This window comes from Engystomops pustulosus, chromosome 3 (assembly GCF_040894005.1).
Source record: "Engystomops pustulosus chromosome 3, aEngPut4.maternal, whole genome shotgun sequence".
Lineage (NCBI taxonomy): Eukaryota > Metazoa > Chordata > Amphibia > Anura > Leptodactylidae > Engystomops > Engystomops pustulosus.
In genome coordinates this window covers 183,269,627-183,297,566 of record NC_092413.1, presented here as the reverse complement: position 1 = coordinate 183,297,566, position 27,940 = coordinate 183,269,627, and the positions used below count along the sequence as shown (strand labels likewise).

The window sequence follows — 27,940 nt, the reverse complement described above, 5'->3', positions numbered from 1 at the left end:
GAACAAATTAAAAAACTATTAGAAAGCATTACTTTACTATTACTCTTGAATTATAGGATGTTCATATCTTTCTTAGTTTTTCGAGCACAGCGCGAAATGATAGAAAGCTGATAGACCCTATAATAGTTATTGGGGTGGGCACCCATGGTACCTGATAAGCCCTGTATCTCTGGCAGAATCCACAAGCATTCCTCTTGGAAAATAGGGTAAGCTACTTCAAGGGTTTTCACATTGTAAATTAGATGTTACAGAATTTGCATTGTTTCATTCAATGCATAAAGAATTCCACATTGGAAAACATCTGATCTTGTGGTGGATATGTAATAAAAAGGCAATGGTCGTGGATGGATTGTGCACCACACAATGGCTCTTGTTCTAAATATCTATGTGTAATGATCGCCTCGCTCCATCGTTTCAAGTTGCCGTTCTGAAAAAGCAGAATCTTTAACTAAAAATTTGGTTAAAAGAATTGGGTTCACTAACTTGTTGAAACTGTGCAGGTATAGGTTTGGCATATGGAACTTTCTTCTGTGGGACTTTTTTCTGGTCCTTCTGCATCACCTCATCCATTCCCCAGTCCAGACCTGGGATTGTCATTTCCACTGAATTAGACTCTTCTTTTCCTATAAAATAGAACAATAAAGCTTAACCACAGGGGGCAAACAAGAAAGTGGAGAAATGAAACAAATGAAGAAACCTGCCACATCGTCTTACCTATCTGTTCCTGTTCCATTGCCATTTTGAGCTGTTCTGGAATACCCATGCCAGGTATAACAGCCAAATTGTTTGGCTCAACATCATCTAAAGAAGTAGAGAAAACACACATAAGAAGGTATAGCACCTTCTCAAGGCAGGTATATGTAATTGAGTAAAGGACTCTAGAAGGACTAGCTAGAAGCGGTTACCATATTCAACACCATCTTCTGACATTCCAGCAAGAAGATTTAGGTTGTAGCGATCTCTCATTTTGTCCCCAGGACGATTTCTTGTCCAGAATTTACTAAATGGAAAACAAGTGTTACTAATGGGAAGACATACAGGATACGATTACCTGCTGTATAAAAGCCGTCATGACTTTAATACCTTGTGTGATCATTAGATCCAGAACACAGTATATGACCAAGGGGATGCCAGGCAAGACTCCAGATCATTCCTTCATGTGCTATCTCCATACCACCCACTTCTTTTTCCACACTAAAAAAAAAAAAAAAAAAGAAGAAGAAAAATGTAATGAAGCCGGTAACCAAAAAAATTAAATAAAAAAAGGAAAAGAGAACAAATATTACACATACCCAACATTCCAGAACAGCAGGGAGCCATCAGAACCACCACTAGCAAACAAGCCCTCATGTACCGGATGCCACGCAACAGCTACAAAGAGAACATCAATGTTCAACTGGAAGCTCATTACTCTCTGGTCTCACATCATCCACTTATCTCCTGACCTGTTGCCTCTTTTTTGTGTCCTCTAAAAACCTGAAGTTCTTCCCGAAGATTACGGATGTCAAACAGCTTGCAGAGATGATCCCGCGAGGCAGTGAGGAGCCAGTTCCCATTCAAGTTCCACTTCACCTCCATCACAGTATTCTTATGAGCATGTCTATTAAACACATGAGAAAATACATGAAACTAGGTTTACACCCATAAACAATGCAGTGATCACATCATAATGGAATAACACATTAGGCAATACAGCCAGGCCCCGGGTTACGTACAAGATAGGTTCTGAAGGTTTGTTCCTAAGTTGAATTTGTATGTAAGTCGAAACTGTGTATTTTATAATTGTAGTTTGAGGCTAATTTTTTTTCTTGTCCCAGTGACAATTGGAGTTGAAAAATTTTTTGCTGTAATGGGACCAAGGATTATAAATAAAGCTTCATTACCGACACCTTACAGCTGATTATTGCAGCCTGAAACTATAGTAACATCCAGAGAGCTTCACCAGAGGTCACAGGGGGCAGAAGGGACTGTCTGTAACTAGGGGTCGTCTGTAAGTCGGGTGTCCTTAATATTGGGAAGTTTAAGCTCCATTAGTTATTCCCTATCAAAAGGAGGGTCTGACTGCTAGAAACCCCACTGATCATGAGGACGGAGATCCCACTCTTTCTAATGGGTGGAGAGGCAGGACGTGCATGTGTCCCATCACTTCGTTCAACTTGGACAGTGAATATTGCGGCAGGACCAATGTTCCTATTATTGAGAAGTAGATTATGTTCTTGTGACCTCTGGTGGTCCCAGAAGTGTGAGCCTAACCGATTCCCTATCCTTATAGGGGATAGTTTTGATACAGTGTTACACCAAAAATTAAACAGGGTCTTATATTATAATTTTTTGTAAAAAAAAAACTGGTTCCATTTTCCTTAAATGAGCCCCTCCTGTAAATAGAGCTACTTCTGCTCGTAGCCATTGCATCTTTCCTCCACCTTCCTTCTCCATAATATCTTCAGCAGAAAGGGGCACACTTCAAACAGTGATAAATTCTGTGGTACCCAGAAGCTGAGTTTTTTTTGTTTAAAAGGAGAATCTGTCCTTTTATATTGCACAAGGATTGTGTTTCTAGGTTCCAAAAGGAGATTTCCAATGTTAAAGCTATTGTTAGGAGTGGAAGCAATATATAAAAATTACACTCCAGGCTGTAACTTTAACAATGGTTAAATGTCTCCTAGAGATACAAGTACTGATCTATCAAATGAGAGATTCACTCTTTACAATGAGACCACAACTCTGTTTCTAGGTGCCATGGTTCAGAGGATATTACCAGTTGAAACATGGGTTTATTTTTGGGGATGGTTTTATTTTCAGAAAAACTTGGTACTTGGGACCACCCTTATATCTTATTCAAAACAGAAAGTATTTTTGGACCAAATTTTCTTTGTCTTCAGAAAATGTTGTGGCTGCTCCTTTCCCTATTCTGGTGTGACTGAGTATGGATCAAGATTTAGTCCATATGGCAAGTATGTGACCGCTTGCACTAGTAAAGGAATTTTACAATAAATACTTTGTTATATGGATTAATACTTACAGTGTTGCAAGACTCTGACCATTTTTGGGGTCCCAAAACTTGATGGGCTGTTGACTGTCTTTACTTCCAGAGACAAGAAGTCCTTTGGTTGGATGCCAGTCAACACACTTGACATCAGCACCATGACCTATAATACGTAACAATTTATAACAGAATTGCTGGAGAAGGACAAGAACATCAAATAACTTCACTACAAAATGTAAAGTGCCCAAAATAGGAAAAGCAGATGGAACACAAAAACTCTAAGGCCTCATGCACATGAATGTACGGTCTTTTCTGTTCTGTATATACAGCTGTATTCTGTATACTGGCCGTAAATACGGCACGTATTGCACGGTATCCGTATAAAATACGGTGGGCTGCAGATGATGGATGGCTGACTATTGGCTGGCTGACACAATGCACCTCCCACTGGTTCTGGATACTGCACCTGTATACGGCAGCAAACGGAGCCGTATTCAGCAATTATTTACCTCGTAATTTATATGTTGCCATTGACTTCTATGGGCCGTACGGAACGGAAATACAGTGGAAAAAAAGGACATGCGCTATATTTTTATACGTCCTGCTCGCGGTACGGGGGACAATACGGCCATGTATGTGGATGGCCGTATTGCCCATTGGAATGCATGGGGCAGTATATATGGCCGTTTTAATACGTTCTCTACATGTTTGTGTGCAAGGGGCCCAAGTGCATCCAAAAGATTTCTAACGGACATAAATTTTGTGTTGAAAAAATTTCTTAGGTTGTCTACATGAAGATATGATTCAAATAGGTAATGGCTCTGAAGATATGTTTCATACCTTTGTGTGTGTTGTTAGTAGAAGCAGGACTGTGAAAAACAAAAAGTTATAATCTAGGCGTGCAGCTCCTGCAAGGGGTCTGGACGGGTTTTTCAACATATGGCTGCGATCACGTAGCATTTTTTAAGGCAACGGAGAGGGGCTTGGCCAGAATACATTTGCATTTCCAATAAAATGCATGAGTTTGGGAATGAGCACCAGGTGTTTTGAATTCTTTACACGCAAAACTCAGCTTTCTCATTCCAGAGCACATGCATTTTAGGGGAAACACATATGCATTTGCCAAGCCCCTCCCTGTTGCGTTTGAATTGCGTACAAAAATGTGTGAATGTGGCCCTCAAGAGGTTTCTGCTCTTCTAAACAAGATGCTTTGCAGTCCATGCCCATCCGTTATAAGAAAGGCCTGTAGCAGTATTCCAGGTGTATGCTGCAGCAGTCACTCAGAGCAGTTCTGAGGTGCTGCAAATCTGGAATAAAAGTTCAATTTTCACAGTCCTGCAGCTAACAGCAAAATAAAAATGTATGGTTTTATAGCTTTCCAGGCCAACAACTTTGTATAGTCAAATGGCTGACATATTCCCTTTATTTGATATGGAAACATGAGAGACACTTTTGATTTGGACAGATAAATTTGTGCAGTGTAATGACAATCCAACAAACCTTAAAAGAGGCTGTCCTCTTTCAGCAAATAATTAATGTTTTTGTGAACTGAAACGTTATACAACTTTCCAATGTACTTTCGGTATCAATTCCACACGGTTTTCTAGATCTCTGCTTGGATACAAAGAGTCTATTTTACTTCCAGTGGATATAATCTGTCCATGGTCATGTGATGTCACACAGGTGCGTGAGCTGTTAGTATCACACACCTCCTATTACTCTCTGTGATTATAATGGCTCGTGCACCTGTGTGACATCACATGACCCTGGACAGATTTCTATCCACTGGAAGTAAAATAGACTTTTTCTATCCAAGGACAGCAAGCAGAGATCTAGAAAACCATGAGGAATGGATACAGAAAGTATTTTGGAAAATTCCATGACTTTTCCTTTTACAAACCACATCAATTATTTTATAGCTCCAAACACTGACTGTGGGAATCTTCTTATATTTGTTATCCATGTCCTCCTTACTTCTAAAATGATGCTAATGTGATCTGCCTACTCGGCACTTTTGCGGTGAGCAGGAAGCCTGGATCTATGAGCAAGTGTCCTGCTTTTATCTTGCTTGATTTTGATGGTAGATTTCCTTCAAAATGGAGCCATCACCAACCTCTGCCCGATCCACATTATCTTTTGCCTCACTTTTTAATTCCTCAAATCAGCATTTTTGTATTAGTTGTGTTTGAGGATAAAAAGATGCAAAAAATTTTTCGCAAATACTTGTATACTCCATGAGAGAATTGTTCATGTTTTATTATAACTCTGTTTCGCACGGCTTCTCTGTGAATACTCCAAGGCATTTAAAATTAAATTGGCAAATGGGTGTTCCCAATCTCGTTATGAAAAAGGTGTATGTATGGTCCGACAGCAACCAATCAATGTGGATGTGCCACTGCTCGCTCTGATCCTAACACACAGTTGTACATCTAAACAGCAAAGGATCAGAGTTATAGGAAATTGTCATGTTATGAGGAATACAAGTATATTGGTAGAAGTCATCTGTAGTAAGCAAGATACACTAAAGACCCTAAAATAATATGTTTTTACTTGATAACTGTAATGCACAGCTGATGTCCTGGAAGAAGGAAAAGAATGAAATTGGTAAAGTAACAAACCTCGTAGAATCCGCTCTTCGTGGCAACGGAGAAAGTCCCATATTCTAACTGTGCCGTCATCAGAGCAGGTGGCAAACTTATTATCAGTAGGGGAGAAACTGTGGAATGAAAAGGAGCATCATGAGGAAAAGCCCTGGGTATTGCTTCTGTGAAAGATTCCCTAATTGGAGGTAAGGGAGGGGGGGGGGGGGGGCAGGCTTTACAAGTCATTGCTTGGACCTAACCCTTAATTAACAAAAAAAAGAACAAAGAGGATTATAGAATTACTAGAAAATATGTGCGTCCATTCCCATTTAGAAATTGTCACCACAATAAAGAATCTCCAAAATTGGTTGTTTAATCAGTCCAACCAACATGTGTGTATAATATATATATATATATATACACACACATATATATACATACATACTTACTATCTAGAGGCCTTCAACTCACATAAACTTTACTAAAGCCCTACAAGAAGTAGTGTACATCACATATGTACAAATACATTTCTACACTGATAACATGTACTTATAGTTGTACTTGTTCCCTAGAAGTTACATGTCTAATGCCGCACTCTGTTGTCATCATGGCCTCAGAAGTCAAACCTTGTCCCATCTGATTCTGTGTCATCCTGTACATGAAAGCCCCCATACAACTGCATCCATCACAGGCTTCTAGTTCACCCAGATATATAGATCTCGATATATGTTTGACTTAAAATACCAGATACGTTTGCCATTTTTCAAAAGGGCAAATGAAGATTATTTTAGGCTCTGGAGGTGTCCCTGTAAAGTAGTCCATTTCATAGGAAGAGAAGAGCCACTTCATAGAACATTGAAATGAGGGTGATATTCTAGATACGCAATGTGTAAAGCAGGAAGAGGTTTTTTTATGCCAAATCCCCCTATCCCCGCCTCTTCAATGAGAACTATAGCCCCCTCCAGAAACCATTAACAGGGATTCAGCAATCTCAGAAATCCCATCTCAGCAACAATAAATGTTATTGTTTGTATAATGAAAAGTTTTACAATTTTCCAATATACTTCCTGTATCAATTCTTTACAATTTTATAGATCTCTGCTTGCTGTCACTCAACAGAAAGCTTCTATGTTTACTTCCAGTGGACATAAATCTGACCATGGCCACACAGGTGCACGGCTCGTTATATCACACAGCTCTGATTACTCTGATACTAACGAGCCGTGCACCTGTGTGACCATGCTCAGATTTCTGTCCACTGGAAGTAACTGCAGAAGCTTTCTACATCAAGCAGAGATCCAGAAAAACACAAGGAATTGATACAGAAAGTATATGGGAAAAATGTATAATTTTTCATCGTGCAAAAAATAACAGTAATTTTCCAAAAAGAGAATAACGCTTTAAAGGCGTCAAACAAAAGCAAGGCCTGGCATTGGGTAGTGCTGAATGCAAAGTGCCCAGTCCAAATCATTGAGTGGGAACAACCAGGAGACACTTTGGATTGCAGTCAAAACTTTCTTTGTAATGAATGTAAGCATACATATATAATATTAAACTACACATACTTACCTATCTTCACCTATCGCTGTCGTCTTTAATCTTGACACGGCGGGATCACGCCTCTCACGTGAAGTTACCTCTCTAGCATGGGAGAGGGAGGAGATGCCACGCGAGATTGAAAAATTTAATTTATAATTTTTCCCGGCATGTCAACATTGAAGAAGACTAACGCCAGGATTGTGGAAAAGACAGTGAGAGGCAATTATGTGTAGTCTGATTTTGGTAAAATATAATGGTACATTTCCTTTAAACACCTTTAAAAAGGCGTTGTTCAGGTCATGCACTTAGCTGCATTGATGTAACTTTGTGTTAAAGATAATCTACCATCAAAGTTAAGTAAGATAAAGCAGGGGCATTGTAACAGTGGCTCAAATTTGTTATCCATGGCCTCCTACCTTCTAAAATCAACATTTAAGTTTATGAGCTATGAGTCAGAAGGGTTCCTAGGGGTGTTACCAGAGCCCATCCATGCAGCAGATTCACAGACTGTTAAAGAGAACCTGTCATTTTTCACAATTACAGCTAGTGACAGGTTCCCACAGAGACACATTAACTAAATGCCACCCATCTTTTAGCTAAAAACGGTTTCCCTTACATCCCCATAAAATCAACTTTGTTACTTACCAGACATCAGAGAGGGCATGGCTGCCTCGGCCCAGTCCAGCATTTCCTCTCCAAGCCTTATGCCGCCTCTTTCCATTCAGCATTTTATATCATGTGACCAGGGTGATGTCATGTAAGGTCCTTTAACCAAAATCTACACCATGTATGTATCTGATCACGTGAAATCACAACAGCCTCCATAGGCTTCTCTCCACCCTCCATTGAGGCCGCTGTGATTTCATGTGATCAGATACATACATGGGGTAGATTTGGCAAATCTAAAGAACATTAGATGACATCACCCCGGTTAATGATGTAACAGAGCTCTCTCTTAATGTTGATGCAAGAAACTGTGTAAAACAGTATATGACACAGTATTTCCTACAGAAATACAGGTAACAGTGCGACCCGTCAATCAGAACTAGGGACGAAGGGCAGTGCAGTGAACACTGCATATGAAGGATCCAATTAATATCATAGGACTCACATTGTAAACTACTATACGGATCACCCAAACTGATTTTCTTTAAAAACCACAGTCATGGAACGGTACCATTTCTGTAAAAGGGTGATGCTTTTCAATCATATGTTTTTTTTTTTTTTTAAATTAAGTATTTCTATGGGTGGGTGAGTTTCAATGGCAGGTTCCCTTTAAACTGTGCAGGAGCACTTCCGCCTCCACTGTGCTGAAACTTCCTCTGCTGCAGTGAGATTACATCAGGGAGAGGGAAGGGAAAAGATGGCTCAATAACCTGCGAAGCTTCAGCACAAAGGTACTCTGGTAACAACCCCTTCTCCAGAGCTCTTGAAGTTGATGGATAACAAATATTCAATATAGTCACAGCGCCTGAATCTATAAGTAAGTGTCCCTGGATATTCAATTATTGATTTTGACGATTTCCTTTAAACTAAACTGCCCGCCTCCAACCCAATGACTTCAGATGTGCAGAATATGCTGTTCAGAGCAGAGACCTTTACATCACTTGTTATAGCAGAGGTCAGCGCAAAGGCCCTGCAGCGTCACCTGCAAGTGGTAGGTCATGATAAGAGCTGAATGGAGCTTCATAAACTGGGTGCGGGCAACTTGATTAGCATTAAATCAGCTTTGTGAATAACCCGGGCAAAAGAGGCTGACAAAACTACACCAGGTCCAACTTGGCATAGTGTTTGGGTAAAAACCTGCTAACATTCAGCAGGGAATTTTCTTAGGTTTTTAGAAAGTGCGCAGGCATGGGGCAGGAACACCCCATGCTGGGCCACATGGGATAGAGGCGGCATACTCGCAAGTCAATTTCCTGCAGTGCACAGAAAAGCTGGCATAGAAGCCCTGATAAATCTCTGCCTTAAAGAGAACCTGTAATCAGAAATCGCCCTAATAAGCACGGTATGTTGCTGAGCAGCTTCTGCATCATGTTTGTTTCATGGTCTGGTGTGATGCCATCATCCAGAAAATCAACTTTGAAATGATATTTGCTTTATGAAGTCAAGGAAGGAGACAGAGAGTTTAACACTGAAGTCCAGCTCTCCCTGCCTTGGAACGCCCCTTTCACTGTAATTGATGGTCCTGCATCCAAGGACATAATTGACCAGATCTCCTGAAGTTCGCACATGATGTCTATCACATAGATGGAGGTGTTCAGAGACAGGGAGAGTTCGGCTTCATTGTTAAACTCGCTGCCTCCCTGACTTTATACAACCAATTAATATTTCACTTCAATGTAGATTTACTGGATGATGCCAACAAGCTGGGCCAGGAAACAAACATGATCTAGAAGCTTTTCAACTGCTTCACAACATAATAGTAGTGGATTATTAGGCCAATTTCTGATGACAGGTTCCCTCTAAAGGGAAGCTGTCACCAGTGAACTCTTTCACTATAAACGGTTGCAGAAGCCCATCACACCTGCAGTGCCTTTTATAACCATTTACATTACAATATAATGTGTTATAACTTACCTTGCACACTGACAAAATCCTGGGGTTTGTGACAGGGGCTGGACTTTGGACAATAAACAACATGTGACTTGTTTGTGTTAATCACTCCTCAGATCTTATCCTCCACTGATGTCAGCTCACCAGGCTGTGACCTCTGTGAAGGAGCAGGAGGGAGAAGCTGTACAGGAACACAAAGGTGGGGGAAAAGATCTGAGGAGGGAGTAGTACAGACGCACATGTTGTTTTTTAATATGCATCCAAACCAAAGCCCAGCCCCTTGGAATACCCCAGGATTTTGTCAGGGTTCAAGGTCCGTGGTGACAGGTTCCCTTTAAGCTTTATAGATTGGGAAGAGGTAGGAGTGGACATGAGTCACAGCAGCTAAGTTAACCATCTTAAAATTGAAAACAACACACAGTTTGCAGGTCAAAAACTGCTAGAAATAAGTACTCTGAAAGATGAGGTATTATTTAAATATTTGGCATGTTAAATTACTACAGATAAGATTAACCCTAGGTTGCCATGATCTGAAACATTACCTTTGCAACTGTGTGAGACAATGGATTGTAAATGATATAAATGAAAGAGTTGCAGGCCATTTGAAAGGATAACTAAAAGTTCTAGAACTTGAGAATAGTACATCCTCTAGCATTTTAATGCCTCTAACAATGCCTGCTGATAAGGGGTTACAAGGCCTCCCTATATTATCTGAGATTAGCTGCCATTAGGTGCTGTACCTTAATTACAGCCATTTTTCTGATATACAAATCATCTCTGGTATCTGTGACTCTTCGCTCTCCTAGGCTGGCAGTGAACCACGCCAAATTATTGTGACTGAAAGCTCCGTGTCTCTACAAATCACTGCCCTGCTCCTTGTACTTGGGGACATCTACCAATATTAAACTACGGACATTTAAAGCTCTATTTAGAGATGGGAAATATTGTGTCAATCTTTTAAAACGGTGCCATGTGTTACATTCATTACATGTGACCAGTGACATCGCAGGTCTCTCAATCTCCTAACAATAGAAAACTGTACACCATGTATATGATTACATGAAGCCACAGCAGCCTCCATGGAGGATGGAAAGGAGAAGAAGAAGTCCAGATGCCATTGGGTAGTTTGTTATTATTCAGAGGCTAAAGGACCTGAGATGATGTCACTGGTCACATGACATGAACTGTGACCAGTAAGGAGGCATAAGGAATTTGGGGGGGGGGGGGGGGGGGGGGGGGAGTGGCCAGCCAAGCATGCCAGGGAATACAAGATAAAAGGTGATTTATGTGGATTTAAGCGAAACAATCATTAGCTAAAAGAAGGGGGGTCAGTCAGCTAATAGGGCTCTATAGGAACCTGTCACTGGCTGTATATGTGCAAATGTGGTGACAGGTTCCCTTTAATGTTGGAGATAATAATAATTCTTTATTTATATAGCGCACACAGATTACGCAGCGCTGCACATGTCAAATTGGTCCCTGTCCCCATGGGGCTCACAATCTAAACAACCCAATCTAAACAGTATGTTTTGAAGTATGGGAGGAAACCCACGCAAACACGGAGAGAACATACAAACTCTTTGCAGATGTTGACCTGGGTCGGATTCGAACCCAGGACCCGAGCGCTGCAAGGCAGAAGTCATGTTTAAGATACATTCATAAAATAAGTTGTAATAAGTTAAAAGGGAAGCTCTCATGGTCTCAGACAATGTGGCATTAAATTACAGCACTGGCTTCAAACATATTTAAGAGCTTCCTGTACTGTACAAAATGTGGACAGGGAACTGGACTCCAGACATGGCACTACATGGCTAAATAGCTCAGCACCACCATAAACTGGGTGCCCAGCGGTGGAACAAGATGACCAAGATGAACCTACATTCACGAAGTTCACATTATCCAAAAGATTGACCATGTAAATTCTTAATAAAATATTCTCAAAGTAACTGTGACCTGACATTGCTTGTATTTGATAAAAGACTCTGCAGGTTTACAAAGTGAAATGGTGCTTACTAAATCATGTGCAGTAAAAAGTTTATCGTTCCTAGAAAGGTAAGGTAATAACGTCAGTAACTTGGAATGGAGGATTAACCTTTAAAATTAAAAATCCTATTGAAATCAATGTAAATTTTGCATCACTCATTATGTTCCATTTAGGAGGGGATCTGTTATCCATGCGTTTTTTTTGACGGATGAAAAAATTACAAAGTCTGTGTACTGTAAAGATGTGTACAGTTATACATCGTGCTGTACAATGTGTAGTATAACACGTATAAAATGGTGCACATCCTCCATTCTTTAGTGTATCAGGTTGCTATGACGGCTACCACTGTAGTTACGTCCTGGTGAAAGTAATAATAGGGGTGACTTAATTATAATGAGTGAATGGACTGTATAATGGGTGAATGGACTGTATAATGGGTGAATGGACTGTATAGAGATCTTGCAATTTGTTATGGTCTTTGGTGTAAAAGAACAAAAAAGGCAAAAGGGGCAGTAAGCAGAAAGTCACATTCTGTCATAGACTGGGAAAAAAGCTGTGAAATTAAGAAATTTGTTCAAGTTTTGGCTTTCAGTTACAGTACCAATCCGCAAAAAGCCCAAAAGGGGCTGGAATACCTTTCCCAAGAGTATAACAAGCACTTTACAGGAATCAGAGCTATGTTTGAGACGTAACATTGATTCAAAGGTTCATACCGATTGTTATAATTGGAGGAATTTGAGAACTTGAGGAGGAGGTCTTCCTTTTAAAAAAAAATACTGTATGATTATTGGTTGAACTATATGGAGCAGTATTTATTGCTCTTTTGGTGACATTCTTCAATCTGTTTTTTAATAATGAAGTTGAATACATAGACACTTGAATACTAATACACCAACATGTAATCTAATAAATGTCTTCAAAATAGATTTTTCTTTGTTATGTTGCCCAAGAAAACAAAACCCCAAATTAGCTTGGCAAAACTGACCAAAAAAGGTGTGAACAGGGAAGACCGGTGTTAAATATCTAACAGTAGCTTTAATATGGATTTTTGTTGTCAATTAACGGTCACTTGTTGGATTTGTGATTATTTCATTTTTTGTCAAAGTTAATAATTTCCCTTCTATTCATCTATTTTTTCAAGGCAGCTTAAAAATCAAGGGTCAAAGTCACAAAAAAAGAAAAAACAAAAAAAGGAGAGAGAACCTGTTCTCTCTTTTTTTTCCTTCACACCTTTAGATGTCATTATGACAACACCAAGTAAAATCAGACCAATGTATCATACATAACCACTGTAAGATTGTATCTTTTTTCAAAAAAAAAAAAAAAAAGTTACTATAAAAAGGATGGTATTGGTTGTTTACCTTCCAACTTGTACTTCATGTTAGTGTCACAGATTCAACAAAATCCAAAAAGCTGTGATTGACCGAGTCAGTCAATCTTGTTTTTGACATGTTAAATGCAAGAATAGCGATGCATGGCGGACATTCGGACAAATAACCTTACCACCATATTCAATAGAATTGTTATTATCTACAACCCCCCCCCCCCCCCTCCCTGCCAAAAATTGTGAGTTTCCCCACAGGCTTTGCAGCAATCTGAACTCCAGTGTGTCCACATGAGGAGATACAAAAGCTGAAGTCTTCAATGTCAGTCATCTCTGTAGCATTTCTGTGAGCAGAGTGAGAGGTTTGATGGTATTCACCTTCTATGGTGGTGCGTACCTCTGAACCTCTCGCTCTGGATCATTTCCCAACCTCCCTGTGTAATCCATGTTTGATACGTTATACTATTTGTATTACTGCATCCTTCTCACAATAAAAGAGAATTACAACATTCAGGAGTGCCACGTTTTTCGTTTTTATTCTACATAACCCTCTGTGTGTCTTACTAGCAAGAAGGAATTTACAGAAACTTCAGTGAAAATCAAATTAGGAAGGAGGGGGGATGACAAAGCAAGCAGACAAGATAAATATATAACAAAACCTCTGTTCACATGTAAAAAATGTTCTATGAAATTTGTGATATTCATCTACTATTAATTAGGTCCATCTCCTGAATATTAATAGTGACAAAAGAGAAAAATCAATTGACTAAAATAAGAGGGGGGGGGGGGTTGTGTGATGCAGTCTATGTGTAGCTAGCAGAAGAGCTGTGTCTGTGCAGATGAGTGGATGTAGTTGTCTGCTGCAGAGATATAAGTCGCTCCATCTCAGTCTGCTTCTGCAGAACTTTCTGTCTCAGACTCCTCAGCAGCAACCCCCCCCCAGTATCTACACAGCAGGGAAGTTATCTTTAGCACTTAATGCATTATCCTGCTGGTTTCTACTGCATGCTGCCTGAAGCCTATAACTGACATCTTTAGGGAAAAGACAGGAAGAGGTTAAACCACCCACATCACTGCTGCTTAGACACATTTCTGACAAGTAGCTTTGTACAGAAAATGCCCTAACTCTGGAAAGAAACACGTGAACAGTACATTATGGGCATCATTTTGTTTGTTTTAAAAAAAGGGGGGATTCACATAGAACAATTTGGTAAAAATCATTATGAAATTACACTTTAAGCCTTGTTCAAACAGCAGCTTCTACATCAGGTGGGCCTTGGCTTATGGACAACTCTTCCAATAACACCTGGTCACAAATAAGGCTGCAAAGGTATTGAGACACGAGATGTCTCTTGTATGGCACCTTGAAACTTTTCTTAGGCCAGCATTAAAACCAGCTGATCATTTTTGAAACAAGTTGCAGGAGAGATCTCAGATGGTGTCATGGCTTTCTAAAGGTTTTTTTTAAGGGGAGTTTTGCACCGTTTGCCCACAACTGGTGCATTTCTTATTATTATAGATAACTTATTCATCGACATCTATGATTTGATTTATTTGCCAGAGTAGATTGGATGAGTTGTTAGACATCTGGTGAGACTGCTCCGACTCTTGGATTTGTTCAATCTTCATTTCACCTATTTTGCAAATGTATTACTGTCTATGCCAGAATTCTGGAGTAATTTCCGCTTGAAAAACAGTGTGCCTTATTTATCAAGGGTTTTAAGCCATGTTAGGGGAATTCCCGACTTACCAGAAAAAAAAAAAAGTTATGGCCTCTGGGAAGGGGAGTGGCCTAACCCAGGTACCAGAAAATTCTGTCTGTGTGCTGACAAACAAAGTAGCCGCCTTTTGCTCTGATTATTGCTTGCACACTGCCTAATGAGCTTCAACAGGTAGTCAACAGAAAAGGTTTCCACACACGGTAAGGTTTAATAAGTGGGATTTTTGTCTTATAAATGGGGTTGGGACCATCAGTTGTGTTGTGCAGGAGTCATGTGGATACACAGCTGATAGTCATACTGAATAGACTGGTAGAATTTGTATTATGGCTAGAAAAAAGCAGCAAAGTAAAGAAAAACGAGTGATCATCATTACTTTAAGAAATGAAGGTCAGTCACTCCAAAAAATTGGAAAAACTTTGAAAGTGTCCCCAAGTGCAGTTGTAAAAACCATCAAATAAACTGGTTCACATGAGGACTGCCCCAGGAAAGGAAGACCAAGAGTCACCGTTGCAGCGGAGGATAAGAGTCACCTCTGCTATGGTTTTTGCTATGAAACTATGACACCAGACCACATCCGCCCCCACCCACCAGTCCTTGGAGAAAATTTATGTTTACAGCCAGTCCCTGGGCAAAAAAAAAAAAGGTTGGTGATCATTGTACTAGAGGACATGGGCTGGATGGCTATATGCTGGTTGTCTATATACTGGGTGGAGTCTGTGACCAATGCATTTCCCATCCTAAACTTATATTCGACTACAAAGGTTTTCCCAGTTTTGTGTGTTAAAATTGGGTGCCTCGGCTTATATGGTGTATAAATAAATATTATATGCACGTCAAGGTAGCAATCATACAAACCAAGCTTAAAAGGTGTAGGGAAGTCAACATGTAGTAAAATGGCAAAGTCACAATCACCATGGGCAATCATTTAGAGAAAATCAGTTATAAAAGCAATTCTTTCATAGGCGTGTTGTTAATAATTACATAATATGCATATTTACCTTTTCAGCATCTTTCTGAATGTTTTACTCCCATCAATGCTGGAAGCTGCTTAGCTCAACCTGTTGGAGGGTCAGCTTGCTTGGCTGAACATTTCTAACTATAGAGAACCCTTAACAAGCTGGACAAGGACGGTTGTTTAGGTTTGAAAAAAAAAAAAGGAATACAGGCGGTCCCCTACTTAAGGACACCCGACTTGCAGACAACCCCTAGTTAAAGATGGATCCCTTTGCCCACTGTGACACCTGGTGAAGCTCTCTAGATGCTTTACTTTAGTCCCCAGTTACAATTATCAGCTGTAATTTGTCTGTAAGGGAGTTTTATTGATAACCCTTGATCCCATTGCAGATAAATTTTGAAAATCCAATTGTCACTGGGGCAAAATTCTTTTTTCGTCTGGAGCTACAATTATAAAATATACAGTTTCGACTTACATACAAATTCAACTTAAGAACAAACCAATGGACCCTATATTGTATGTAACCTGGGGACTGCCTGTATTTTAAATCTTTAACATATAGAAAGTAGATTTGAAGGATACAAAATATAGAACTCTAAAAAGGCATTTGGATCAGGATTTGCAAAATAGATCTTGAGGTGACATATTTTGCTGTACAGCATCTTATAGTCAAAAGGCGTTGCTAGGAAAAAAAAAATATGCTTTGGACATTTTTGTATAAAAAATAGGTTTTACAGAAAAAAAGATATGTTATATTGTACCTTTCATTAGCATCTGCTGTGTGACTAGGCAGTTGCCTAATGGGAGGAGCTGGAAAGGAGCAGTTCCCCCCCACCCTTGGGAAACATGTGACCTTTTCAAATATATGAATAACTCCCCTCACTTGGGATTGGCTGTAGAGGAGCAGGGGGCGTCGCTAAGCCCAGTGATGGGTGTTTTCATATATTTGAAAAGGTCACATGGAGAAGCTGTTCCCCAAGGGTGGGGGGGGGGGGGACTGCTCATTTCCAGCTCCTCCCAAAAGGCAACTGCCTAGTCACACAGCACATGCTAATGAAAGGTACAATATAACCTATTTTTGGCAGTGTATGTACTATGCTCTGTGGGGACTGGGGGAGTGCTAAAAATGGGTCTCCTGGTGACAGTCATGTAACATAGAATTGGTGAGGACAAAAATATGAAAATATCCTATTTTAATATTTAAAGGAAAGCTACCATCAAAATCCATCATGATCCACACTGCTACTGTGGTAATCTTCTTATGTTTGTTATACAAGCAATCCTTCCTTCTAAAATCAACTTTTAATATTATACTAATGAGCCAGAAGAGCTCTGGGGGTGTAACCAAAGCCCATCCACACTGTAGCTTCACAGGTTCCCTCAGTCCCTCCTCCTCCCAATGTAATCTTATAAGCATAATTTTAAAAGTTGATCTTAGAAGGAAGGAGGCCACGGATAACACATATAAGATGATTGCCACAGTCACGGTTCCTGGATCTATGAGCAAGTGTCCCTGGTTTATCGTGATGGATTGTGATGGTAGATTTTGTTGAAAGTAAGCTGCTGTGCATATTTTTTTGTGAATCAAGAGTCCAGATTCATATATGAACCCTTTTAATACCGTATTTTTAAAGACTAGAAGATGCACTTTTTTGCAAGAAAAACTCTTGGTAAGTAGTGCCTGCGTTTTATAGTCTGAAGGCAGGAGCATCCAGCAGTGACTGACCCACCTGACCGCTGTCCAGGAGATCAGGTCAGGGAGCTGACAAAGCTTTACACCCAAATCTCCCAGCCAATCTTGACATGGCTATCACCAGTAAAATGAAGAGTATAAAAAGACCATCACTAATGCAAGAAGCATTTGGTCAGTCACATGCAGGCAATGAGCCATTTTGGTTAAAGGGAGTGAAAAGCACAAGCAGGATTATCTATGTGTGCACATGTAGCAGAGCTGTCCCTGTGTGCGCGCATGTGTATGCGCATGTAGCAAAGCTGTCCCCGTGTGTGTGTGTGTGCGCGCATGTAGCAAAGCTGTACCTGTGTGTGTGTGCGCGCATGTAGCAAAGCTGTACCTGTGTGTTTGTGTGAGTGAGTGAGCGCACGTAGCAGAGCTGTCCCTATGTGTGTTTGTGTGAGTGAGCGCGTGCATGCACGCATGCGTGGATGCTTGTAGCAGAGCTGTCTGTGTGCGTTTTGCTGGTTTCTCTGTCCCTGTCTTATGCATCTCAGAATGGTCGCCTGGAAATTTGCTATGAAAAGGTAGAAATCGTTGATGCGTGGGTGGCTCATCTACACTGCTCCTTAACTATTAGTAGAACTTGAACTGAAATCTGTCTTTACTAAAGACATATCTGAGCACTGAACTAAGTAGTTCACTAGATAGGAGATGGAATACTAATGTATTGCAGTCCACAACATATTTATTTTATAAATGCTCAACACAAAATAATTGTGTATTCTAAAAATGCTGTTGAGAATTAAAAAAAAAAAAAAAAATAATGTTGTTGCAAATATTATGCAGTTACCCATTCCTCTCTGAGCAGGCCTTAACGCTCTATAACGGGCTGCAGCGTGACCTTTTGCATGGCATCGCCTAACCTTTCAAGTAAAATTTAAAGCTAACATCCAGCAGCACCTGCACCAATAGTGACTCTCAGATTTGCAATCTCACAGTCTAAACAGGCAACTATTATAAACCATGGACGACCACTATCTCAAACCATGCTAAAACAACTCCAATTTCTCATCTTTTACCCTGTTACGAAGTGTTTGCCCACCACAAATGTTATGATGGAGGGTTGCACTATTGAGCATTGCTGCAGCCCTTCTGAAATCACCAGGTGTAAGAAGCATTTTGCAGATTCCTGGATTATTCAAAAGTGAGGCAAAGGTGTCCATTGTGGAGAAAACAGTGAAGCCCAAATCCTCAGGATGCCATATTATGTCAGATCCCACAGACCAAGCACAGTGCAGTGGGCCTGGTGTCAGAGAAATGTGGTGCTAGAACAGCCGCACTGACTCTGTAACTGCAATGGACCAAGCACATATGTGTGCAGTCGGCCCAAAATCAAGTTATCCAAATCTCCCTAAAACCGGCTGCAGCTTGAACCTAACCTTTCATGTAAAACTGAAAACTTTAACACCCAGCTGCACCTGCACTTATAGTGGCTCAGTTTTGCAATGCACGGTCTCGGTTTCTGTCAATCTATATTAACCCGTTAACGACCAGGCCCTCCCTTGTTTTTTCATTTCAATTTTACACTCCCCACCTTCAAAAATCTATAACTTTTTCATTTTTACATGTACAGAGCTGTGTAACAAATTGTACTTCACAGTGACGGCATTTAAATGTTCCATGCCGTGTACTGGGAAGCTGGAAAAAATTTCAAATGCAGTGAAAAAATGCTTTTGTGCAGTTTTCTTGTGGGCTTGGATTTTACAGATTTCACTGTGCACCCCAAATAACATTTCTACTTAATTCTTATTTTATTTTGATAGATTGGGCATTAGGCGATACCTAATGTGTTTATGATATTTACTTTTTATTTATATCAGTTCTAGGGAAAGGGGGCGATTTGAATTTTTAGTTTTTTTAAATTAAATAAAAGTAAAAAAAATGTAATACTATTTTTCAGACCCCCTAGGGTACTTTAACCCTAGGTTGTCTGATTGATCCTACCATATACCGCCATGGCAGTTTATGGGGATTTTTCAACTCATTCATTACAATATGCTAATCGCACATTGTAATAAAATGGTTAAAAAGAGACAGCGTCAGGTCTTTGGAAGACCCGCGGCTATCATGGTGGCCGATCACCGCTCCCGAATGACATCACGGGGAGCGATGATCGTCGCCAAGATGGCGGCACACCCTCAATCGGTGCTAGCAATATGCAGCAAAGAATTACCAGCTATGGAGAGGGCTCAACCCGTGAGCCCTCTCCTTGAACTTGCACCCATATGCGCCATACTATTACAGAGTGCGTCGAGAAGGAGTTACAGAATATGTTAAAGAGAACTCGTCATGCAAAATAACCCTCCTAAACTAAATATATTTTCATAAACTGCCATTAGAGAGCATTGCCTCTATCCCTTCATTGTCCCTCTACATGCCTGCAAACCTAAGCAATGAGATCATAAAGCTGTATGTAAATGACCTGTGAAATGTCCAATGAGTCATTAGCATATTCAAGCTCTCCGGCTTATTCATGAGTGGGAGGTACAGCCACACCCCCAGTGCATGACTGACAGCCTGTATAATGATGTGAGGCTGTATAATGATGTGCTTCCTGGCAGCCATGTTATAGCAGAACTTGTCAGGTACTTGTGCAGCTGATGTCTGTCTCTGTGTATTAGGAGGGAGAGCATGTCAGCAGATGCAGCACACACACTAGCAATGCTTTACTATATACATTACACACAGACATGAGCAGGGGGAGGAGAGGGAAGGAGTAACAGGGCTGACATCACTGCCTCTGACCATGTGACCAGTATCATTTACATAATAAAGAAAAGATGATTTTACAATGATTAATATATGAATTGACTAGATAAAGGCTGGGATGGGATCCTTGTGAGCTGCTCCAACAGCTAGAGGTGACAGGACAAGTGACAGAGACCTGATGACAGGTGGCCTAAGTAACTCAACACAAAAATATCCCTCATACAATACTAACCCCTTCCCGCTCTGCGGCCGATATATTCGCCATGGTGCTGATGCTGGCTCAGCTCAACATATGAGCCGAACCGGCATCGGGACACATGGGGTGCCGGCTATAACTCATAGCCGACACCCCAGTGTAACAACCGTGGTCGGAGTGGGCTCCGACCTCGGGTATTTAACTCGTTAAATGCCGCAGTCAGCGCAACCGCGGCATTTAACATGCCTTTGGGAAGGGGGGGTCTTCCCCCCCACCAAGCTGTTTTCGGGCGGCATCGATCGTTGCTATGGCAGCCCTGGGGTCTGATCAGGACCCCAGTGCTGCCTGTAGGCACTGCCTGAAAGATGGTGTCTCATGAGTATTATCATGAACAAACAATCAGATGGTGGAAACAGTAAAAGTTTTTGAATTAAAAAAAAAAAAATACAACAATAAATCAATAAAAATGCCCATAATCCCCATAACATATAAAACAAAAAACCTGTCTAAATCAAAACACAAACGCCACATATATAGTATCAGCGCGTCCGCACGATGAACTCCGCTAAAACAACCGTTTAAAAACCTGCCAAAAATGATGATTTTTACCTATTGAAACCCACAAAAAATGCAATAAAAAGTGAACAAAAAAAACATATGTACTCCAGAATGATACCGTTGCATCATGTCCCGCAAAAAACAAGCTATCAACCAGCTCCATTGCCAAAAAAATTTTAAAATCTTATGCCACTTGGAAGATGGAGATGCACAAATGATAGATTTTTTTTTCCCCATATTAGGGTTTTATTAGGCTATATGGGGAACACCAAAAAAAGTAAAAAATCCAGTACAGAATTGATGCTTTTCTACTTCTCCCCTCAAAAAAAAGTTCCTAAATTTTCAACAATACCCCAAAATGGTAACACTGGAAAAAGCATCTCATCCTGCAAAAAAAAAAAAATGCCGTCACATGGCCCCAATAACTGAAAAGCTAAAATCTTATAGCCTACAAAAGGGGCCAATGAGAAAACCAAAACCCTGGCAGCTGCAGGGCGCTCCTTCCCTTCTGTGCCTCTCTGTGCGCCCATAACACAAGTAACGGCCAAATGTGGGGGGCTTTGTACTCAGGAGAAATTGCATAACAAATTGTAAGGTGGGTTTTTTTTTCTTTTTATCTTTTGGAAATGTGTAAATTTTATGGCTAAATGAACATATAACAGGCACAATTTGACCATTCAAAATTTCATTTCAAAATTTGATAAGTAACAGCGTTCAAAAGTTATAACCATAAAGCGACGCAAGTCAGAATACAAAAAAAATAAATTTAAAAAAAAAAAAAAAAAAATATCGGGCTGAGCCTTAAGCTATAAAGTGGCTGCATCCTTAAGGGGTTAAAGGACATCCACCACCAGGATTGTAAACCAAGCACAATGGCAAACTTATGTGCGCCCCCTGTGCCAGGATCTACTATTCCGCTATAGTTTTCACCAAAAAAAAAAACAAAAAAAAAAAAACAACCCTTTAGGTCCACTTGCATAACTTATAAAGCCTTTTTTCGTAAAAACCAGGGGATAAGAAGTTAAAAGAAGAGCGGATCCTGCCGGAGGAGGCACACACAAGTATGTCAGTGTGCTTGCTTTACAATCCTTCATCCTGGTAGTCAATGTCCTTTAACACTGAAAAGCTGCATTTGAATTGTGTTAAGAAACCCAATTGAAGCACAGCCGGGAGAATATTCTCTTTAAAGCTGATCCTTTCAGACCTAAACACTTGCAAAAGGGACGTATTGCAATATAATTTCCATTGTCATCATCATAAAAATTACCAGCCTTTTTAAAAAGGAAAGTGGTCACTGGTATTTGGGACACTTGCCCACTGGTATATAGAGGGTATAAGAGGGTAAAAATTTCCAAAATAGCGCTCCTATGTAGGTCTTCCTCAAGCTGAAGGCGGACACCATGGTTTTAAGGGGTTGGCCGATTTTCAATAAATCTGCTCCATTAGACAGGTCTCTGCATGTATGTGTCCCTGTGACTTTGCCTCCTGTGAGAGCCCAAGCCTTTCCCGGAATTCCATATGCTGCACTTGAACCACTTTTTAAACAAAAACCACAGGTCCAAGTGGATTTCCTTAACGTTCAATACTTACCCAAGTTACGATAGAATTATCTTCCCACATTCCAATGAGAAATAAACTTATATAGCCTGTCCGTATTACATTATTGGGGATTTGTCCACATGATAGAGAGAGGCAGGTCAAGTATGCGTTCTGCTGCTCCAAACAAGCCCTCATAGCAGGGTTGTGGAGGCTGCAAGCCAAACTTCTGACCCCTACTGCTTAATTTCCCTAGCTCCAATGCAGTATCCAACTCCACTGTTCTGTTTTCCTCTAGCAGTTCTAGCATGATAGCAGTTATTCCTTCCCAGTGCCTTATTCCTGTCATCTGTAGTAGAGGAGCTTCACTATTGAGCATGTACACATTCATTTCAACAAAAAGCCTGGAAGATGCACAACCCTAGGCCACATGCAGCCTGGCAAGCCTTGAGTTGCGGCTTGCACCCTTCTGATAGAGTCCAACGAGCGATTCCATAACTCATGAGAATGTTCATTGGTGTAGGAGGCCAGGTAGTGGTGTGTGCAGCTGGGAAGTTATCACTGCTCTGGGTCTCCTGCCGCTCCACAGCAGTGTGGTGCGGGGAGGAAGAGAGGAGCCAGGACATAGTAGGATTTTTTTGTCTGCACTTGGCAGGGAGGGGGGGAACCTGATTGCAGTATTTAGAATCTTTCCACTGGCATTATTGCTTTGCTGTATGTAGGGTGCTGGTTACTAGTGCGGCCCTTTAAAGTTGAGAGGACCAATAAATGCTGTTCACCCCAGCCTTAATACTTCGATCCAGAATAGAATAGAAATATATAATAATAAAATATATATATACATACATACATAATTCTATGGGGCTAAGTATGAAACTTGGGAAAGTCCCTTTAAGTATGGCTTCTGTTTCTGAATTCATGATATAAAACTATATAAAACTACAAGTGATTACTTACCTCAAGGTCCAGGTTGATAAATCAGCCCTTTACAAGCAAAGCTCCTCGCCAAGACTGCATGAGTCTGCAGCATGTTATACAGGCCATTTTATTATAAACTATGACGACCACTATCTCAAACCCGCTAAAATGTTAACAGGTGGAAATCCAATTTGTTATCTTTTACTCTAAAGTTTGCCCACCACAAAATGTTATGATGGACAGTTGCACTATTGAGCTTTGCTGCAGCCCTTCTGCAATCACCAGGTGTTAGAATCATTTCATAATTTACTGGAAAACAGTGAAGCCCAAATCCTCAGTAAGCCATTTTACGTCAGATCCCTTGTACAAAGCACAGTGCAGTGGGCAGGGGTCCTTGCACCACAGAGAAATATTTTGCTAGGACTCCCTGTATGCCACACGGACACTAAATGCAATGGACCAAGCTATCCAAATAAAAAAAAATATAAAAATTAGATGTGTGATGTATTCATCTGAACGCTATGTTTGAACCTACAGGATTTGTCAGAATTGAAATGCTGGTGGCATATATTGGGCTACCAAAGGGTTGGTAGGTCAAACTCCAACAAGTGAGTAGAGGATGGCTACAAAGACTAGCATTAGTTTTGAAGGAAGCAAAAGATCTGAGCATTACAACTTATGGGTATAACTTACTTCGGCTCTCCAGAATATGATTGGCCCCAATAAAAATCATTTATATACATTTTGGTTAGCAAAAGTCAATTATCTACTAAAAAGGACTCTGTATTTCAAGCAATTTGCCTTGTTTAACTGCATTGTACTGTTAATAGAGATTACAATATTAGTGAATTCAACGTTGTCCCTACTTGACGTGACATGAATTTGATGGATTATGCTTATTACTTTACACAAACTATGCACCAGTACCAAATTGTTACCAGGAAAAGCCTAAATTTGCTTTAGAAGAAGATGAACATAGGGGAAAAAGTGCCAGGCCTTATCATTGCTATAAAGTATAACCCATTTCCATTTCTTGTAGGATTCAGCACTGTGGGGGGTAGGCGATTTGATTTATTGTCATGGTAAGTGTAGCTGTTGGTTTTATTGTATGGATTAGAGCTTTATTTTGCATCTGTGAACTATTAGAGGCACAGAATTCTTTATTTATAAAGCAAAAGTCTTTGCATACACAGTTTGTGCGAGAAACAGTACACAATGCTGTGAGCGAACACAATGAATAACAGGAATGGACGTGCATAAGATACTGCTTTAACCTGACTAAGCCTGCCCCCCAGTGAAAACCTAAAGACTGCAAATAGATACAACAAAGAAGGCAGAGATTAGCAACATCTATGGAAAAGGGTAGAGTGGTTATAAACCTGGCCTCTCTAATCGCCTCCTTATGCGCCTGGAACATCTTGACGTTATTCATGTTGGATTGCCAGTACTTCACATATCCGCTATGATCAGCAGTCAACATCCACATGTCATTATGGGACCAGGTCATAGCTCGGACTGGGCTGTCGTGAGCCTAAACAAAATATAAAACAGAATATAACATTAAATTACTAAAAGACAAATGAATGTATAACACATTAAAAAGACCAAATATTTCAGTTATGTGCATAATATTATAGCTGTTACAGATTAAATCAAGTAAAACATTAAAAGGCCTGACCTATAGGTAGGACCTCTACTGATATAAACATAAAAAAAAAGGAGTGGAAGGCAGGTTTGCATTTCCCCAAACATTACATAGTGGTGTAATCTGCAGACTGAACGTTAAAGAGCAGGATTAGCGGAGAATATTGATATATATTTTTGCGCGAGGTCACTCAGTACAAGGCTGACTGCAAACAAATGCGTTCAGTCCATGGAAATGGCATCGTATGATGGCCTGAACAAAATGCACAAGACAGTCTGTGCATTGTACAGAAATATGAAGTGAGACTGCTTCCAAATCGATCAGTGATTTTCCAGATTTTTAAGGGAATTTTGTACGTTTTTGGGGATCATTTTTGTTTTAAATTAGATCTGAAATATGCAAGATAAGAAACCATCCATATACAAGCAGTCCCAGACTTAAAGGAAACCTACCATGAGAAATCTACCTTCAGAACTAGACCCGATGGTAGATTCCTCCTGCTGCCTCTGCCCTAATCTGTAATTGAATAATCCTGGAACCTAACCTAACCTGTTAAAAACTTTATTTTAGTAATATGTGAATTAACTGCAGAGGCGACTGGGGGGTGTACTAGCCTTAGCTCCCAGTGCCCGGCCAGGCTAGTACATGCCCCATTAGTCTCCGCAGTTAATTTAAATATTACTAAAATAGAGTTTTTAAAAAGTTAGGTTCCAGGATTATTAAATTACAGATTAGGGCAGAGGCAGAAGGAATCTACCATCAGATATACTTCTAATGGTAGGTTTCCGTTAAGGACACCTCACACACAGACAATCCTCTGCATACTGTTAATTTACTGAACTTTACTACCAGGCTCCAATGTTCAACTGTAAGAGTTGTCAAAGGTATATGCAATGAAGCTTTGTTAATCATTTTTCCCATGACAACCCAAAATTTAGAAAAATCGATTTGTCACCGGGACAAAATTTTTTTTAAACAAAAAATATGTTGTATACATACAAAATATACCTTTCACAACTTGTGTACAAATTCAACGTTCGAATAAATCTACGGAACCTAGGCTCTGCGTAACCATTTTAAATCTGCACCACACAAACATATTTTGAGAACTTAATAGTACTTAAGACATAATGGACGTGAAATTTAAACAGTTTACGTTCATTTAGCCCTAACACTTACAAATTCACAAAAAAACAAAGGACATCTTAAAATTTGTTGTGCAATTTACCCCGAGTCACAGCTGACAACCTGTGTTTCCTGATGCCGGTTCAGCTCTGGTAATGAGCTGAAAAGGCATCAGCTCCATGACACAAGGGTATGGCATGGAGTGCTTAGTTGCAGTGCTTCATGACGTACCTTTACATCATCGAGTCTAAAAGGGGTTAACACATGAGTTTTTAAAAACAGAATATTAAATTATTTTATTTGGACTTTATTTTAGGTACACATTAAAATTCTAAAGATTCAATCAAAAAAAGCTTGCCTGTAAAATGGTCTCAAAATTAAAGGTGAGCCCATTCCATAAAGTGAATTCCCCGCTAGAAGCTCCAGTTACTAATCGGCGACCTTCAGGAGTCCACTGCAAAGACACAAAAATTTAGTTTTACTACTTATCTGCACAGCAGCAAATTAACAGTTTATGAAGTGAAAAATATAAAGCCAAAATACATACCCTTACTACAAACACAGGGCACTTTACTTTGTTGGTAGATGTACGCACAAACTTTGTAGTCACAGCATTGAGTGGGTTGTTCAGCATCCCTATAGGAGGTACTAACTGTGAAATGGAAAAAAATATATATAAATATACACACACACACACACACACACATATATATACACATATATATTACAAAAAATATGTTTCTTTTAGGATATTTATACACACTTAAGAGAGCCATAATAAATCTGCAGTCTACAAATATTAATTACATGTCTTCCCAACATACAGCCAACATATGCAGGGGTCCATGAAGCCAATGTGATACTTTATTCAACATTTAGTGTTACTTACATCATTATAATATCCAGCGTCTGGTTGGATGGCTCTCATGTCTCTTTGATCTCTTTGCCATACCCGATTCTGAGAAAAAGTAAAAATTTATTGTGTTTAGTGGCAGCATCAAATGAACTGCTTGGTGTATTTTCACATAATATAAATAAAATATGATTCTACAGAACAATAGCAGAAATTACATAGTCATTACATGTCCTTTCTTTTGCAGAAGCAGCAAAGAGGAGGAGACTAAAACATGACATTGCATAGTAGTTGTGTTTGTTTGTGAAAATCATTATGAAACCAGAGGTACACAAAGATTAAAACACAATAATTTGGGTTTAGATGATGAGGACAACACAAACAAAAAAAAAAAAAAAAAAAATCACTCAGGGCGACACGGAACTAAACCAGTTTTAGCTAAGTGTTAAAGGATATATCTACCACCTGGATCAAGGATTATAAACCAAGCACACTGACAAACGGATATCACAGCCCGACACCGGCACTTGCATGGACCCGGTGTCCCGAAATCTTCTTCTGACGCGCCGCCGTAGAAAGGCGTACGCGTCAGAAGAAGTACCCTTAATGACCGCCGTACAAAGTCGATACGGCGGTCATTAAGGGGTTAATCACACATTATGGGGACAAAATACTCAAAACAAATCAAGCCATATGGACTTCTCACCTCAAGATACTTTATGACAGAAGGATTGTAATCTATGGTCTTGCGATTCACAGCCTTCCTCATGCGCTTGCCATCAAATGTGAGCTGCTGCATGGCCTGCTGCTGGGCATAGTCAGGGCGTTTGTAGAACAGCTGCCGGGGAGCCTGGTGCTGGAAACGCGGCATGTGGAAAAAGCGAGGCGGGGAACCAATTTCTGTTGCCATCCTGAAGCTTACGGAGGGCTAGAACACCTGAATAAAAATTAAAAGAAGCATTAGTAAACAAATTCATGAAAATAACTAATACATACAAACAACAACTTGCCTAAAACT

General features: G+C 40.1%; 1 protein-coding gene across 5 annotated transcripts in view; it reads right to left on the bottom strand.

Annotated features, from left to right (window-relative positions):
• Positions 1 to 27,940, bottom strand: part of WDR33 (WD repeat domain 33) — a 69,210-nt gene that overhangs the window by 12,641 nt on the left and 28,629 nt on the right. For all 5 annotated transcript variants that reach the window (XM_072143159.1, XM_072143160.1, XM_072143158.1 and 2 more), the window contains 13 exons: positions 27,629 to 27,859; positions 26,959 to 27,027; positions 26,617 to 26,721; positions 26,428 to 26,523; positions 24,679 to 24,830; positions 5,605 to 5,702; positions 3,023 to 3,149; positions 1,446 to 1,600; positions 1,293 to 1,371; positions 1,084 to 1,194; positions 906 to 1,000; positions 715 to 801; positions 484 to 623 (listed from right to left, as the gene is read on the bottom strand). In XM_072143159.1, the coding sequence (XP_071999260.1) occupies positions 484 to 623; positions 715 to 801; positions 906 to 1,000; positions 1,084 to 1,194; positions 1,293 to 1,371; positions 1,446 to 1,600; positions 3,023 to 3,149; positions 5,605 to 5,702; positions 24,679 to 24,830; positions 26,428 to 26,523; positions 26,617 to 26,721; positions 26,959 to 27,027; positions 27,629 to 27,832 (1,518 nt within the window). In that variant the 5' untranslated portion in view covers positions 27,833 to 27,859. The remainder of the gene's footprint in view (positions 1 to 483; positions 624 to 714; positions 802 to 905; positions 1,001 to 1,083; positions 1,195 to 1,292; positions 1,372 to 1,445; positions 1,601 to 3,022; positions 3,150 to 5,604; positions 5,703 to 24,678; positions 24,831 to 26,427; positions 26,524 to 26,616; positions 26,722 to 26,958; positions 27,028 to 27,628; positions 27,860 to 27,940) is intronic.